General features: G+C 32.1%; 2 protein-coding genes across 3 annotated transcripts; one reads left to right on the top strand and one right to left on the bottom strand.

The window, feature by feature from the left end:
* The first annotated feature begins 891 nt into the window (after window positions 1-891).
* Window positions 892-3851, top strand: LOC139847557 (sec-independent protein translocase protein TATC, chloroplastic-like). Of its 2 annotated transcripts, none has more exons than XM_071837241.1 (4): window positions 892-1236; window positions 1745-2046; window positions 2525-2815; window positions 3517-3851. In XM_071837241.1, the coding sequence occupies exons 1-4, from the start codon at window positions 990-992 to the stop codon at window positions 3724-3726; spliced, it is 1050 nt and encodes a 349-aa protein (XP_071693342.1). In that variant the 5' UTR covers window positions 892-989; the 3' UTR covers window positions 3727-3851. The 2 variants fall into 2 exon arrangements, with proteins under 2 accessions (XP_071693342.1, XP_071693341.1); XM_071837240.1 differs by having other exon boundaries at window positions 1742-2046.
* A 2446-nt stretch (window positions 3852-6297) lies between these two features.
* On the bottom strand, window positions 6298-8040 carry LOC139848079 (probable histone chaperone ASF1A). The gene is made up of 3 exons (XM_071837805.1): window positions 7816-8040; window positions 6950-7065; window positions 6298-6851 (listed from the first exon to the last, which is right to left on the bottom strand). Exons 1-3 carry the CDS (start codon window positions 7922-7924, stop codon window positions 6432-6434), a joined length of 645 nt encoding a protein of 214 aa, XP_071693906.1. The 5' UTR covers window positions 7925-8040; the 3' UTR covers window positions 6298-6431.
* Between the last annotated feature and the right edge of the window lie 10224 nt (window positions 8041-18264).

Raw genomic sequence — 18264 nt, 5'->3', positions numbered from 1 at the left:
AAAGGGAAACATATACTTTTGTACAACGATTTTCACTTCACCTGCAGCAACGCACGGGTAACCATGCACTCGTTATATAATATTTGATGAATATTATACCCAAGAAGCAGATTTAAAACTCAATTGATGCATACTATTTTCATCAGATATTATATAAAACAAATAAAACTATTAAAAGTCAAAATATGTCACTTAAATGTGATGTAAGGATTATTATGAAATCTTATCAGATAGGGTTCAACATAATACACGCAACAAGCAAGGAGTGTCGTGCATGTTGCGTGTCCGAGATATTTGGATGAAATTGGTCAACAAGCAAGACAAAAAAAACTTAAGGTCGTCTCAAACAATTTAGAAGGCCCATAAGAAATAAAAATAGGCCATTATAGATGTTAAATATTTTATCTTTTTAATACAAAAAAGTGTTTTATTAATAAATATTTTAATTTTTTTAATACAAAAAAGTGTTTTTTTTTTTTGAAAAGCAAGATAACATTTATATTATCTTGCTTTTCAAAAAAAAAAAAATCCTCCTAAAGTGTTTTATTAATAAATATTTGTTCTTCAATTGTAATTAAATTATTATTATTTAAATAAAACTAACCTTTTAACAAAGTGGTTAAGTCCTCTCTGAGTGATGCTGATACTGTCGTTAAATAAATGGCTAATCTTGGAGGTAGTGGTAAGAACTTTTATGAAAGTACACGGGGTAAGAATCCTAATATTTTGAACATAAGGGGTTGGTGTATAAACAGTTTTTATAGAGAGAATTTCATAGCGCACGCTAAGAACAGAATGGTTGTTGTGCTAACATACACCATAGGCTTTTCCTACCTCCAAAATATCAGTATCAAATCAAATCATCAAATCAAATTTATAAATAAAAGGTGTAAAATTAAGGACCAGTCAATCTCCTCTGAATCATTTCAAGGAATTCAGTAAACCCCCCAAAAAAAAAATTACTAATTTTTAGAACTGAATCAAGAAAAATGGGGAGCACTAACACCCTCATCTACAATCTTAATCTCAGCACAAACAGCTGCTTTAATTGTGTAAATTCAAGAACAAATTACACACCTTCTTTGCAAATCAATCAAAGAAAAAACCCTTTTAATCTCACAAGTAAAAGGCAAACAAAGTTTAGTAAAGTTGTTTGCTTTGCTCTTGAAGATGTAAGGGATATGCAAAATAGGCTTGGAATTGGAGGTTCAGGAGCTGTTGTTGAAGATAGGCCTGGTAAGTTGCATAACCCAATTCTTATAATATACTTTTATAAGTTGCAATCACTTTAAATTATGCTTTTTTTGTTCTTATTTAATGAATTCGGTTTATGAATTGTTGTACTTGGCATGATTTGTAAGGGAATCTTCATTTCAGCTTATTCTAATGATATTGGTATATACTATAATCTTATCTTATCATGATTTGATGGTAGGCTTATGTATTAGACAATAGGTAGTTTGAATGGTGTTATGTAAGCTTATTATCTTGAATTATGCTATTTATATGGTTTATTTTATTACAAAAAAAGTGCTAGTTCTATAAGGTCATGACTCATGAGTCATGACATTTAAGAACACAACTGTTACAGTTAGTTTGTATTCATAAGTTACTTTGTAGTCATGGATGGTTATTAGGATCCTAACCATATAACTTATGTGACCAATGGAAAGAAATGGGATTGTGTCAACTTCGTTCCTTCATATTAAACTTAACTAATTTTTTATTGTTTTACACTCAGAAGTTGCTGATAACATCCAAGAAGATGCATTCGCGGATAACGATTCAGCTAACGGAAGTGCTCTTTATAATTTTTTATACCCGGATAAAGAGCTTTTACCTGAAGACAAAGAAATGACAATATTTGATCATCTTGAAGAATTACGAGAGAGGATTTTTGTGTCGGTTATGGCAGTTGGGGCTGCCATTTTAGGATGTTTTGTGTACTCGAAGGATCTTATAATGATTCTTGAAGCTCCTGTTAGAACTCAAGGTGTCCGGTTCCTACAATTAGCTCCCGGCGAGTTTTTCTTTACCACTATAAAGGTTACTATTCAACCCCTTATTCACTTGCCTCAACATACATGTCTCAATCTCAACTTGACTTAAATTCTCGTTGTATCATAAACATGTTGATTAGTCTGCTCGCAAAGTGAGTCGGAAACTCGGACTCATAAGGGAACCGAAAAAAGTTCAAACCTTGACTTAAATTTATTGCAAATATATACATCTACCTTTCAATTCAATCCAAGATACAAATTCAAGATACATGCTTATTCGTGTACATCTTTAGCAGGTTGTCGCCTCGAGATTAGTCTGCTCGCAAAGGAGTCAAAAACTCGGGCCCGAAAGGGAACAAAAAAAGTTCAAACCTTGACTTAAATATATTGCAAAATATATACATCTACATTTCAAACCAAGACACAAATTTAAGACATATGCTTAGTCTTGTAGTTCTTTAGCTTTTTACTACATGTGTGAATCGAAATATGTATCAAGAATAATTATATGTTTCGGTATGCAGGTATCGGGGTATTGTGGACTTCTTTTGGGTAGCCCAGTTATTCTATATGAGATCATAGCTTTTGTTCTACCTGGATTAACAAGATCAGAAAGAAAGTTTTTAGCTCCAATTGTTCTTGGATCGTCAATACTTTTCTACACCGGGATCGTGTTTTCGTACATCGTTCTTACTCCGGCTGCTTTAAATTTCTTTGTTAACTATGCAGAAGGTGTTGTTGAATCGTTGTGGTCGATTGATCAATACTTCGAGTTCATTTTGGTACTCATGTTCAGTACAGGATTGTCTTTCCAGGTATTACTTTTATTTATTTCAGGTTATTGTTGGTGTGAGTTATGAAATCAGACATACCAGTTTCAATGAATTTTTGAACTGTTTAGTTATATCTTTGGTGTGCGTTTATAATTCTACGTTACATTTGTAAGTTTGAGCAATGCATATGAATACAGTTGATTTGACCTCAATGTCAAAATCTTCACCTCAAATAGACTAATGTTCATCCTTGAAATAAAAATTCGTGTGATATTGGAAATAGTATGATAGAACCAAACATATTACTCACTCCGTCCCAAAATAATCCTCCCATTTGACTTTTGAAAGTTTGTCTTTTTTAACTTTGACTTAAATTATTTTTGTTTGTGTTATATATTATTTGATGAAATTTGCATGAATGGACTGGATTTTAAACACGAATTCATTGATATATTTTTCATCAAGTATTATATAACACAAACAAAAATATTTAAAGTCAAGGTTGAAAAAAAAAGACTTCAAAAGTCAAAATGATTATTTTGGGATGGAAGAGTTTATGAGTAGTACAAGAACATAAAGATTGCTCCTATAACTTCTAACAAGATCATATAGAATCAATTTGTTCATACTATAATAGTTTTGACCTCAAAGGTCAAAATGTAACTAGACAATTGTTACATTGTTCTCTTCTTATTTTTTTCTTCTTCTTATTTTTGTTTTATTTATTTATTTTATGTATTTAGGTGCCAGTGATACAACTTCTACTAGGACAAGTTGGATTAGTGACAGGTAATCAAATGTTATCGGTATGGAGATACGTAGTAGTTGGTGCAGTTGTTGCAGCTGCTATTGTAACTCCATCAACTGATCCTTTAACTCAGATGCTTCTGGCGGGACCCCTCTTGGGTCTTTACTTTGGTGGTGCGTGGACCGTTAAGCTCATTGGTAAGTAAGTGGGTCGAGCCCAGATTGATCCTTGGGTGCACACCAATTTGTGTAGCCATAGAATGAGATAAACTTCATATAGATGTACAATGATGGTGTTTTTAGAATATAAAATTATTATTTGTTATTGGTACATAACACGATCACCATTATCAACCAATTGTTTGTTCCGCTTGACCCATGTTGCTCACCCTAAACCCACTTGACCTATACCATTGACCTTCATGGTGTTAGCCGGATTTGTTTTGTTGCAACCAAGAAGCATGTCTGCATTGAGATCTATAGCTCAGAGTCTCAGCTGTTATTTAACATACTTAACAATTTTAGGAAAATTAATTTAAAACCAAATTAACATTTGACAAAATGCATATAGTCTAAACCAACCTTATGAATGAAATCAATGAGACCAACAAGTGTGCCATTTCAAGAACTTTTCAGCAATTTGTTGTAGGTATTAAAAAGTGTTATAATATCTTGATTTTGAAAACTATATTTGGATATTTGCAGAAGTCAAAATGAAAGATAACTATAGTCCATGAACTCATAAAGATAGTATTTTTACTCAAATGTACATAACTAGAAAAAAATTCGACCGCGCGTTGCTGCGGTTGTATTCAACGCGCGGTTGAATTTGGATATATGTTGTTTGGTACCTAATATATCTAATAGGTTGAGTTGTTTTTTGTACGTGTATGTATATGTATACGTATGAAATATGTCCCGAAATATTTAGTTTTTTTTAACGATGTCCGTTTCGCGCGTAGTTAGTCCCGTTGTGTTCGTTAGATTTTTTCGAGTTGAACGATGATTTCGTAAAAATTTAACTCGCACCGAGCGATATGAAATATAGCCCGAAATATTTAGTATTTTTTTAACGATGTACATTTCGCGCGTAGTTAGTCCCGTTGAGTTCGTCATATTTTTTTCAAGTTGAACGGTGGTCTCGGAAAATTTTAACTCGCACCGAGCGAGAAGATAGGGCCCGTTAAAAATTAGGGTGAAATTAGTTTCTTTTATTGTAATAAAATTATATATTTACGCTTTTTACCTTTGAAAAAGTGTAAACTCGAGGAGGCGGTGTGTAAATGAAGCCGAAGTTGAGGGACCGGTTGTAGTGTGAACGCAAACTCAAAACGACAATCTGATATAACGCGCGGTCGAATTTGGATATATGTTGTTTGGTACCTAATATATTTAATAGGTTGAGTTGTTTTTTGTACGTGTATGTATATGTATATGTATGAAATATGTCCCGAAATATTTAGTTTTTTTTTAACGATGTCCGTTTCGCGCGTAGTTAGTCCCGTTGTGTTCGTTAGATTTTTTCGAGTTGAACGATGATTTCGGAAAAATTTAACTCGCACCAAGCGATATGAAATATAGCCCGAAATATTTAGTATTTTTTTAACGATGTACATTTCGCGCGTAGTTAGTCCCGTTGAGTTCGTCATATTTTTTTCAAGTTGAACGGTGGTCTCGGAAAAATTTAACTCGTACCGAGCGAGAAGATAGGGCCCGTTAAAAATTAGGGTGAAATTAGTTTCTTTTATTGTAATAAAATTATATATTTACGCTTTTTACCCTTGAAAAAGTGTAAACTCGAGGAGGCGGTGTGTAAATGAAGCCGAAGTTGAGGGACCGGTTGTAGTGTGAGCGCAAACTCAAAACGACAATCTGATATAACTGAAACGACGGAATCCGCAACGCCTTTTAGTATGTAGGTATAATAATATAATTGTGTAAATGAAGCCGAAGTTGAGGGACCGGTTGTAGTGTGAACGCAAACTCAAAACGACAATCTGATATAACTGAAACGACGGAATCCGCAACGCCTTTTAGTATGTAGGTATAATATAATATAATAATATAATAATATAATGTAACCAGGTGATTTAATGGAACTTGTGCAATTAATTGTTAATAATGCGAATTCTACAACCCTTCAACATTTTGGATGTGAATTTTTTCATATGTACTCCAGTTTAAGTTAGTTCAAAAGTCCAAACATCTGTAACTTAAAGAACTATAAATATCACTAGTTTCTCAAATTTTAGGAGGGTCGAGGGCCACTCTTTGCCCTCATAAAGCTCCCCGGTAGATAGTAATATACTCTCTCATCCCATAAAAAATGTGCATCTTACTATTTTTGTCTCAAAGTTATTGTCACACAAATATAACTACAAAATATCATTAAGAGCCCAACTTAACCTCATGTTTTACTCATAAGTCATAACCATTTATTTTTCAAATATCACTTATCATTGTTCATAACCTCCATGATTTATCCTGATGTACGAGATAAAATATACATCAGCAGTTAAGGAACAAAGTGCAAAACAATTGAAGAACTCTATCAATCTTGAAGAATAACTTCCCTAGTACCCTATGCACAACATTTTAGTCACAAAAACGACATTAACAGCACTAATAATAACATAGGGACTACGTCAATAATAGCATGGTTGCAATTAACATCTTGTGAGGATATCAAAACTCAACGACTTAAACATGTAGATGATGGTTCATAACAATCACATAGTCTGTATGGGATGACATCTGACATATTTGCAAATGCACTATAAGAAAAAATCACAACTCATACCATTAAGACTGTAAATATAAAAATTCATCATCACCATCATAACTATGACATGTTTTGTTCTTGATAAGAAAACACATACGAAAAAAAAAACTTAACCATCATATTTAACCTTCAAGTAGACAATAGAGCAGGCACTTGATCTGGCACATTAGATCTTTCTTCTCCATCGTTACTTTTGGTTTCACATTTAGCAAGATTCACTTCTTCAGTCAACAAACTTTCAAATGGTTGCTCGGTTGTGATTTCGGGCGTATGATCAGGCTGCTGTTCTGATTGGTCAACATTATTCTCCGGGTGAAAATTAATAGGGAACTTCGTGACTCGAGGCTTATCAGCCAAAATATTTCTTTGAATTTTGTCTATTAATACTTTCTGAGGAGGTTCCTCTCTCAAATGTTCATCTTCATAATCATTGTTTACATAATATCCGACTCGAACAAATTCTTGACCCATATACGAGCATGTCAATAGCAGAACCGTAACTCCAATTATGTCCTCTTCACGGATTTTCAATGCATCTGGAGGGTCTGCCTAAAAAAGCCAACACGGGAATTTTTACATATGATTCATAATATACAACAATATCAACCACGAATAAGAAATGGAAACTATAAAATCTTGAAGGTTACCTCAAAGATAAAACGATAGTTGCCAACATTAATAGGTCCAACAAACACACTTTCAAGAACTTGATCGTAGGTCTCGTCCTCAGCAGATCCCACATAAGTCAGTTTCCATTCCAAATCTGCAAGCCCAAGAAGAAGAAAAAAAAAAAAAAAAAAAACACATGAAATAAAATAAGTAACTGAGGTGTGGTTTGTTTTTCAGTACGCATATCTTATTATGTCTTTTGTCTGCGCACCCGTAAACTGCAAACTGTTTGTTTTTTTTGAAGACATTTGATAAAATAATGTCTTATTTTGTCTGCAAACTCGCATACTTAGAAAAATGCTTTGTTGCGGACAGGATTAAGTTATTTTTCAAACATAAAAACAAATAGTCTTCACTATTCACCATACAAACCTTTAGGCCACATATTTTCTACAAACATGGTCCGCAAATTTTCACACAAAATCTTCTTTAAAAACTTTACTGCATACAAGACACATAATTTTAAAAAGTATGTAGTTCATCAAAAAAATGGTTCTATTTCAACAATTATTCTTAGAAATTAGCTATTATATACATTATGTTAAACAAAATACATATCAAACATATAAATTTATTTACAGAAATAATACAAAATACATCTTTGTAACAATATAGAGCACATTAAACACAGATCTTATATTAACAGAAGTTACATTTAGCTCTAATCATCATATCAATACGTCATTAATCAGTTCTAGCTTAATTAGTCACAAATATGCACATAAGCAAGACATTAACCGCAAAATAAGATAAAATTAAACAATTCAGAAGCACAAAACAACATAATAATCCACCAGTGAAGCTAATTAGTAAATAAAAGTTACGTAGAAGAATAAAAAGTTACCGTCTTTGAGGGGAAGCAAGCACTCGTATGAGATTTCGAACTGAAAAGGACTAAGAAAAGGTGCTGGATTGCTTAACACGGTAACATTTGTTAGATTTACAGCGCTCATGATTCTATTCTGCTTATGTATCTCTGTATTAATTTGCCCTAATTTTACAAAACCCTAGATTATAATTGCGACTGAATGAAGAGGAAACCGTTTGAGAAGAGATTTGAAAAATGAGATTTGTGGTTTTGACAGGGTAAATATTGGCGTCCCGCTCACATAAAAAAATATATATTTATGACAACCCATTTAGTCCATGTATTTTTCACTTTTTTCCGTTTCATCCCTGTATTTTATTTTCTGCATTTTTTTATCATTAAAACCATTTTAAAGTCCCAATTTCATCCCTCACCCTAACAAAGATTAATTGAGTTCGTTAAAAATATTTACAAGGACTATCCACGTAATTATCTACTAATTAAACTACAAAAATCAAAATATATAGGGACTATCCACGTAATCTTCGAATAATAAAAACAAAAGCATTACAAACAAAACATCTGGGTTGGATAACTTTTTGTTTTATGGTTTCAAAAAAATGGAGGTAAGTTGAGAATTTAATCATTAAATTTGTATGTGACGATTATATATTTAGCTTAAGAATTTATTTAAAGGTTTGTTTACTTTTTTCTGAATTTGACCCTGTTTTTATTTGACTTTTAATGGAAGGTTGATAATATATCCACTCATCAAATTGATAGATCCACAAGAAATACTAATATACCCCTAAATAATGGGTTGCACAATTTTTATGTTTGAATTTATTTAAGGGTATTATTGAAAAATAATGTGAAACAAGTGTGGATCTATCAAAAGTGAATTTGAAAATATCACTATCTTGAATAAAATAGGTGTTTAATTCTATGTTTCCTAAAAACTGATGAATTTTTAATTTAAATGACAAAAAATAACAATTTTCAGAAATAGATAATTAAGTGAAAAGTAAATAGACATCCATATATGCCATAATGTAGATGTAGATTCAACAATAACATACAATTTAATTTGTTCTTCATCTCTAGCGCAACCCACCACTCTTTGTACCAATTTAGCCAATCGGCCCATGTATGCACGTTTGGCATAGCTACGAGTCGACAGCTACATCACAATCAAACAATACGTGACTAAAAGACTCCATCCCTAAACCTTTTTTGGAAAGAATAAGTTGACAACCGGTCAAAAGCTAACCTCCAAAAGACCTCCAAATGAAGATGTTAATCTTACGTGGAACGAGATTAGAACACTGTGTGATGTGGCTGGTAGAAGGTAACATGAGGTCATCTACATATGATCTAATGCCGCTTACCGTGAATCATCCGTCTTCATTAAATTTCCATTGCCAAGAGTCGGGTGCATCATGAGAAACCAAATGGCCCAACTCCGATGTGAGTTGATGAACCAAGCTAAGAGCTATGTAACCAATATGAGGTCTCTTCAAACATCAAACCAATTCTTCGTTTATACATCGATCAGCAACAAGGCAATCCTCATTAGCATCCAAATGGAACAATCTGATGTACTTGTCCTTTAATAATCAATCACCACGCCAGTTGTCCTTCAACAACAGATACTACTTTTGGAGCCAACTTTCATTCATAAAATGTCAATTTTGATCAAACCCCGATCCTTCGCACTTTGGAAAGAAGAAACAATGTTAGCCCATATACCCTTGAACCTGTTATAATATGAGTACAAAAAGTCATATGGATGATAAATTTTAGTCAACTTTGTATAGCTTGCATAGTAATATTTTACACTATAAATAGACATGTATGGTAGCCATTTAAGGTGTACCATTTATCTTGAAATATCAATATCAATATTTCTTCTCTCTTTCTTCTCTCTTTTTTTCTCTCTTTGTTCTTATAACCACTAAAGGTAGTTATAAGCCTACTGAATTATAACACGTTATCAGCACGAAGTGCTCCGTATAATTAAGGTTTATCTAAGCAAGCAAGTCACTAATCAAGGTAAAAACATCTTTCCTTCAAGATTTCAAATAATGTATAAAGTAAAGAAAAACATTGAAAATCTTGTATAGTATATAAAATTTGCTTCAAATATAAGAAGATTATGTTTAGTAGCTTGTTTGCAAAAAAACTGTCCAACAAATCAATTCCATAAAAAAAATTGAGGAGATCTTATGGAAAAGCTTCGAACCTAAGCTTGCCAATAACGGACAAAGCTTCGAAATTCGTCCTTAGAGCAGATCTACTCAAATTGTTTCAATTTCTTCAAATTAAAATCGCATATTTGAATAGATCGGTCTCCGATCTACAACCTGAACATGATTTCATTTTATTTATTTCTACTTCTTTCTTAAACCTATACTAATCAAGGTAAAAAAAAAAAAAAATTCTTTAACAATATCTTCTATTATTTATTACTAAGATAAATATTATTATCATCATAACTAACATTTATATTTATGTTATTTAAGTTATATATGGCCGGTTATACCGCCTGAATTATATTTTCTGTAATCTAACTCTTATTAACTTCACTAACATTTATATTTATGTTATTTAAGTTATATATGGTCGGTTATACCGCCTGAATTATATTTTCTGTAATCTAACTCTTATTAACTTCACTAACATTTATATTTATGTTAATAAGACCTCATGATTGTACACAACACGTCATTTGACAACACAGTACTTTATGTACGCAACACGTCATTTGATAACACGGTACCATGGGTCGAGATTAATTCCGATCAATACGAAAAACACCTTAATACTCTTATGCAAAATAATTCTTGTTTACTGCCAATAACAATAACTAATCTCTGTCTTATCCCAAAGTGATATTCGTGTAACCCAGGCAATAAGGGTCGAATAATTACTTTCGGAAAATGATACCACGATTCAGTGATTTATCCGGCTATCGATTATTTTACCCTACACGAAATCTCAATTCAACCTCCAACAGACTAGAGAGTTTTTACAAAATAATTGATCAAAATATCGAATGTATTAGATGAGGCTGAATTGTGGTGTCATTTATTTTTTTACTCCGTATGGAGTAATTATTTTTCTTAAAAATTGATAATTTAAATATATATATAATATTATAATAATTGGGGGAAATAATAATATTAAATGAAAAGTTGTATGTTAATTAATGGAGAAAGTAATAATTACTTATTCATATTGCTATCTAGTAATGGTAACAGTAAATAGGATCATTTGAAAACGGTGAACAAAGTTTTTGGCGTTACACGACCGGATAAGGCCGGCTAGCTCTTATGTCGTTCAAGTTAATTAAATTATAGATTATAAATTATTGGAGTATAATTATTGATCAAATATTAATTAATATAAATTAATAAACAATTGAAGTAGGGCTGATCATGTTATATCTTCTTAGATAATGTGATATACTCTGTATGGTATACTATTAACTAATCTTTTAATTTTTACTTTTTCACAAGAGTCGGAAGCTAAATACATTATATGTTACGTACATGTGAATATGAGTTGATGAAGTGTGCCATTTGATTCAATAGAATTGTTCATCAAGTGATGAAAACATTTAGACATTGTCGAATTAATTCAGGCTCTTATTTACTTAAAAACTTATATTTACTATTTCCCCTCTTCTATCATGGACATAAACAACTGAAGGAATTTATTATTTACTTTTTTGTGAAACGAAAATGAAATTTGGAGCACCAGAAAGTTGATATATAAATAATTCAATAATGAAAAAAAAAATATCAAATTAGAAGGGGTAGACAAATTTGAGAGTGCATTATTAGCAAGATAAAAAATACCTGAAACAATTTCCCAAAAATAAACAGTCATACATATGTTATTTAAATTATGACAGATTCTTGAAGAAATATGAGATCATAGTATACCGAAGATGCTTTTGATAAAAAAAAAATATGCATCTAAAGCTTCTACTGAAAATTAATGTGCAAGGTACAACATATAACTATATGGTCAAATTCATTTGAGCCTTCGGAGTCACACACATATACACCAAATAAAATATATATATGATGTATATATATTACTCAATTAACAAAATAGTAAATCAAAATTAATTCATATGAATAGTAAAACGAAATTAATTAATTTACTATTCACATAAAAGACGCATATGATAAAAAACGCATATTATAAAAGCGCATATGATGAAAAGCGCATGTGATGAAAAGCGCAACGCATATGATAAGCGCATATGATAAAAAGCGAATATGATGAAAAGCGCAGCGCATATGATGAAAAGCGCATATGATTAAAAGCGCATATGGTGAAAAAAAAACATAGCGCATATGATTAAAAACGCATATGGTAAAAAGGATATATGATGAAAAAACACATATGGTGATTAATGGAAAGCACATATGGTGATTAATGAAAAGTATATTGAGAAAAGGAATCACAAATGTTAAAGAATTCAAGGTGAGATATGTGGATAGATTTATCCACCATGTGGACCATTTAGACATTTCATGGTTCTAATAGACGCATCTAACAGATGGTCTCATATTTGTTTATTATCAAATCGAAATGTGACATTAGGAAAGTTTCTTGCTCAAATTATTTAATTAAGAGCAATTTTCCGATTACACCACTAAAAGGGTGAGACTTGATAATGCTGGTGAGTTAACATCTCAAGCATTTAATGATTATTATATATCTATAGGGATTGTTGTTGAACATCCAGTGACTCTTGTGCATAAAAAGTAAAAATAAAAATTGGTTTAGCTGAATCAATGATTAAACGCTTTCAACTATTAGCTAGACAATTGATAATGAGTACAAAACTCCCAATATTTATATGGAGTCATGCAAATTCACATGCTGCGACATTAATTCGCATTAGATCAAGTGCAAGTCATAAATATTCTCCTCTACAACTTGATCTTGGCCAAGAGCCAAATATTTCACACCATTAAGACATTTGATTGTGCAGTGTATGTTCTAGTTGCACATGTAGTGACCCGAACTTTTCCATGTTTATATATATTAATTGAGATTGATATTTACATAATTAAATGTTTCCAACATGTTAAGCAATCAAACTTGTTAAGACTTGATTAATTGAAATATGTTTCATATAGACAATTGACCACCCAAGTTGACCGGTGATTCACGAACGTTAAAACTTGTAAAAACTATATGATGACATATATATGGATATATATATATATAGTTAACATGATACTATGATAAGTAAACATATCATTAAGTATATTAACAATGAACTACATATGTAAAAACAAGACTACTAACTTAATGATTTTTAAACGAGACATATATGTAACGATTATCGTTGTAAAGACATTTAATGTATATATATCATATTAAGAGATATTCATACATGATAATATCATGATAATATAATAATTTAAAATCTCATTTGATATTATAAACATTGGGTTAACAACATTTAACAAGATCGTTAACCTAAAGGTTTCAAAACAACACTTACATGTAACGACTAACGATGACTTAACGACTCAGTTAAAATGTATATACATGTAGTGTTTTAATATGTATTTATACACTTTTGAAAGACTTAAATACACTTATCAAAATACTTCTACTTAACAAAAATGCTTACAATTACATCCTCGTTCAGTTCCATCAACAATTCTACTCGTATGCACCCGTATTCGTACTCGTACAATACACAGCTTTTAGATGTATGTACTATTGGTATATACACTCCAATGATCAGCTCTTAGCAGCCCATGTGAGTCACCTAACACATGTGGGAACCATCATTTGGCAACTAGCATGAAATATCTCATAAAATTACAAAAATATGAGTAATCATTCATGACTTATTTACATGAAAACAAAATTACATATCCTTTATATCTAATCCATACACCAACGACCAAAAACACCTACAAACACTTTCATTCTTCAATTTTATTCATCTAATTGATCTCTCTCAAGTTCTATCTTCAAGTTCTAAGTGTTCTTCATAAATTCCAAAAGTTCTAGTTTCATAAAATCAAGAATACTTTCAAGTTTGCTAGCTCACTTCCAATCTTGTAAGGTGATCATCCAACCTCAAGAAATCTTTGTTTCTTACAGTAGGTTATCATTCTAATTCAAGGTAATAATCATATTCAAACTTTGGTTCAATTTCTATAACTATAACAATCTTATTTCAAGTGATGATCTTACTTGAACTTGTTTTCGTGTCATGATTCTGCTTCAAGAACTTCGAGCCATCCAAGGATCCATTGAAGCTAGATCCATTTTTCTCTTTTCCAGTAGGTTTATCCAAGGAACTTAAGGTAGTAATGATGTTCATAACATCATTCGATTCATACATATAAAGCTATCTTATTCGAAGGTTTAAACTTGTAATCACTAGAACATAGTTTAGTTAATTCTAAACTTGTTCGCAAACAAAAGTTAATCCTTCTAACTTGACTTTTAAAATCAACTAAACACATGTTCTATATCTATATGATATGCTAACTTAATGATTTAAAACCTGGAAACACGAAAAACACCGTAAAACCGGATTTACGCCGTCGTAGTAACACCGCGGGCTGTTTTGGGTTAGTTAATTAAAAACTATGATAAACTTTGATTTTAAAGTTGTTATTCTGAGAAAATGATTTTTATTATGAACATGAAACTATATCCAAAAATTATGATTAAACTCAAAGTGGAAGTATGTTTTCTAAAATGGTCATCTAGACGTCGTTCTTTCGACTGAAATGACTACCTTTACAAAAAAGACTTGTAACTTATTTTTCCGACTATAAACCTATACTTTTCTGTTTAGATTCATAAAATAGAGTTCAATATGAAACCATAGCAATTTGATTCACTCAAAACGGATTTAAAATGAAGAAGTTATGGGTAAAACAAGATTGGATAATTTTTCTCATTTTAGCTACGTGAAAATTGGTAACAAATCTATTCCAACCATAACTTAATCAACTTGTATTGTATATTATGTAATCTTGAGATACCATAGAAACGTATACAATGTTTCGACCTATCATGTCGACACATCTATATATATTTCGGAACAACCATAGACACTCTATATGTGAATGTTGGAGTTAGCTATACAGGGTTGAGGTTGATTCCAAAATATATATAGTTTGAGTTGTGATCAATACTGAGATACGTATACACTGGGTCGTGGATTGATTCAAGATAATATTTATCGAATTATTTCTGTACATCTAACTGTGGACAACTAGTTGTAGGTTACTAACGAGGACAGCTGACTTAATAAACTTAAAACATCAAAATATATTAAAAGTGTTGTAAATATATTTTGAACATACTTTGATATATATGTATATATTGTTATAGGTTCGTGAATCAACCAGTGGCCAAGTCTTACTTCCCGACGAAGTAAAAATCTGTGAAAGTGAGTTATAGTCCCACTTTTAAAATCTAATATTTTTGGGATGAGAATACATGCAGGTTTTATAAATGATTTACAAAATAGACACAAGTACGTGAAACTACATTCTATGGTTGAATTATCGAAATTGAATATGCCCCTTTTTATTAAGTCTGGTAATCTAAGAATTAGGGAACAGACACCCTAATTGACGCGAATCCTAAAGATAGATCTATCGGGCCCAACAAGCCCCATCCAAAGTACCGGATGCTTTAGTACTTCGAAATTTATATCATATCCGAAGGGTGTCCCGGAATGATGGGGATATTCTTATATATGCATCTTGTTAATGTCGGTTACCAGGTGTTCACCATATGAATGATTTTTATCTCTATGTATGGGATGTGTATTGAAATATGAAATCTTGTGGTCTATTGTTACGATTTGATATATATAGGTTAAACCTATAACTCACCAACATTTTTGTTGACGTTTAAAGCATGTTTATTCTCAGGTGAATATTAAGAGCTTCCGCTGTTGCATACTAAAATAAGGACAAGATTTGGAGTCCATGTTTGTATGATATTGTGTAAAAACTGCATTCAAGAAACTGATTTCGATGTAACATATTTGTATTGTAAACCATTATGTAATGGTCGTGTGTAAACAGGATATTTTAGATTATCATTATTTGATAATCTACGTAAAGCTTTTTAAACCTTTATTTATGAAATAAAGGTTATGGTTTGTTTTAAAAATGAATGCAGTCTTTGAAAAATGTCTCATATAGAGGTCAAAACCTCGCAACGAAATCAATTAATATGGAACGTTTTTAATCAATAAGAACGGGACATTTCAGTTGGTATCCGAGCGTTGGTCTTAGAGAACCAGAATTTTTCATTAGTGTGTCTTATCGAGTTTGTTAGGATACATTAGTGAGTCTGGACTTCGACCGTGTTTACTTGAAAAATGATTGCTTAACAAATTTTGTTGGAAACTATATATTTTTAACATGTGAATATTATGTGATATATTAATCTCTTAACGCGTTTGATATTATGTGATAGATGTCTACCTCTAGAACAAGTCCCATTGACTCACCTAATAATAATGAAGAGTCAAATGTAAATTGGAATGATTCGTGGACTGATTCACAAGTTCCCGAAGAGGAACCGGAAGAAGAGTCGGAACCGGAAGAAGAATCAGAACCGGAAGAAGAATCGGAACCGGATGAAGAAATAGAACCGGTGGGGGAAATAATAAAACGGTTAAGTAAAAGAAAATCCTCAACCAACCGACCAAGGTTAATTATGGTCAATGGTGTTTCCGCCAAGGAAGCAAAATATTGGGAGGATTACCAATTCTCCGATGAATCGGATTCCGACGAGAATTCCGATGATGTTATAGAAATTACCCCAACTGAATTTAAAAAGGCAAAAGAAAATAATAAGGGAAAGGGCATAAAAATAGAGAAATCTAATTCCAACCCCGATGAACTATATATGTATCGTCAACCCCCGAAGTCCTTAAGTTGTAACAATGACCCGGGAACCTCTAAACCACCAGGTTTTTCTAAACCAATGTGGATTACGACGGCTCGTATTAGGGGAACATCATATATCCCTAGAAACTTGGCAAAACGAACCAAAACCGAAGAAGAAGAAACAAGCGAGTTGGAATAAGATAGTTGTATTCATGTGGTGTAATATATGTAATATAGTGTGCTTATGCTTTATGATATATGTAAAAATTGCTTCGATTAATAAGTATTTTTTTTATGAATCTAACTCTTGTCTATTTTACAGTATAAAAACACAAAATGGATAGACAACCTAATATTTTAAGAGACCTACCCGGAGACATGATTGATGAAATCTTGTCTAGAGTCGGTCAGAATTCTTCGGCACAACTATTTAAGGCGAGATCAGTTTGTAAGACATTCGAAGAACGTTCCAAGAATGCCTTGGTTTATAAAAGGCTTTCGTTCTAAAGATGGGGGATATCACATTGGGAAATCCATAAGTTACGATGTGTTTACTTTGACGCATATATTGCGGGGAACCCAAATGCTATTTTACGCAATGGGTTAAGAAATTATTTTGACTCAATATATCCGAATATTGGACTTCGTGATTTAGAAAAAGTGGCTAACATGCAACATAAAGAAGCATGTTATGCTTACGGATTAGTAATGCTCGCTTCTCACCAAAGTGAGAACAAGAACATCGGGCTACAACTATTAAACAAAACGTTCCCACAAGTGACGGAGTCGGTAATTGGGGTAAGAAATGAGGTTTTTAGATTATTACGGGACTGTTGGACATTACGTAACCCTCGTCCCTTTGACGACGTTACAACACGCTGTCTTATCAACGGCCATAACGGTTATGTTGCACAAGACCAAGGATGGGAAGTAGTCCTAGTAAAACCAGAATGCATGACTTGTTTCTGGACGTATGAATTACGTGTCTTTATTGCCTTTGCTGAACGACTTGTGTACTAGCTAGAATTATCTTCACAACTATCTTGTATCAAAGTTATTGTGTGCTATATTTCATGCTTTATGTAAAATAAGCGGTATTGTAAGTTTGTAAAATATTGTATAAAAGTTTGAACGCGAAATATTATTATAATCAGTTTTCATATAGAATTGTAGTAGTTGAATTGTATATTAGCTACTAAGTATGAACTTAACGGGTAGGTACTACCCGAATTTAAACTTATAAAACGCTAATATGAAGAAAAAGCTTTTATAAATGAGTTCATATTATGCTACGAAATACTATTAACTACTCTTAATATTCTGTATGATTAACTTGTTCCATTTAACTATTTTGAAGGAAATGGCACCGACTACTCGACACACCGTGAATATGAATGAAGAGGAATTCCGTACTTTTCTAGCTTCAAACATAGCCGCAGTACAGGCTGCGCTACATACCAACAATAACCTTGGACCTAGCAGTACAGGAAATCGTGTAGGATGCACCTACAAAGAATTCACTGCCTGCAAACCTTTGGAATTTGATGGAACCGAAGGACCGATCGGATTGAAACGG

This window comes from Rutidosis leptorrhynchoides, chromosome 5 (assembly GCF_046630445.1).
Source record: "Rutidosis leptorrhynchoides isolate AG116_Rl617_1_P2 chromosome 5, CSIRO_AGI_Rlap_v1, whole genome shotgun sequence".
Lineage (NCBI taxonomy): Eukaryota > Viridiplantae > Streptophyta > Magnoliopsida > Asterales > Asteraceae > Rutidosis > Rutidosis leptorrhynchoides.
Note: the sequence above shows the minus strand (reverse complement) of the source record. Positions and strands in the feature narration are given on the sequence as shown.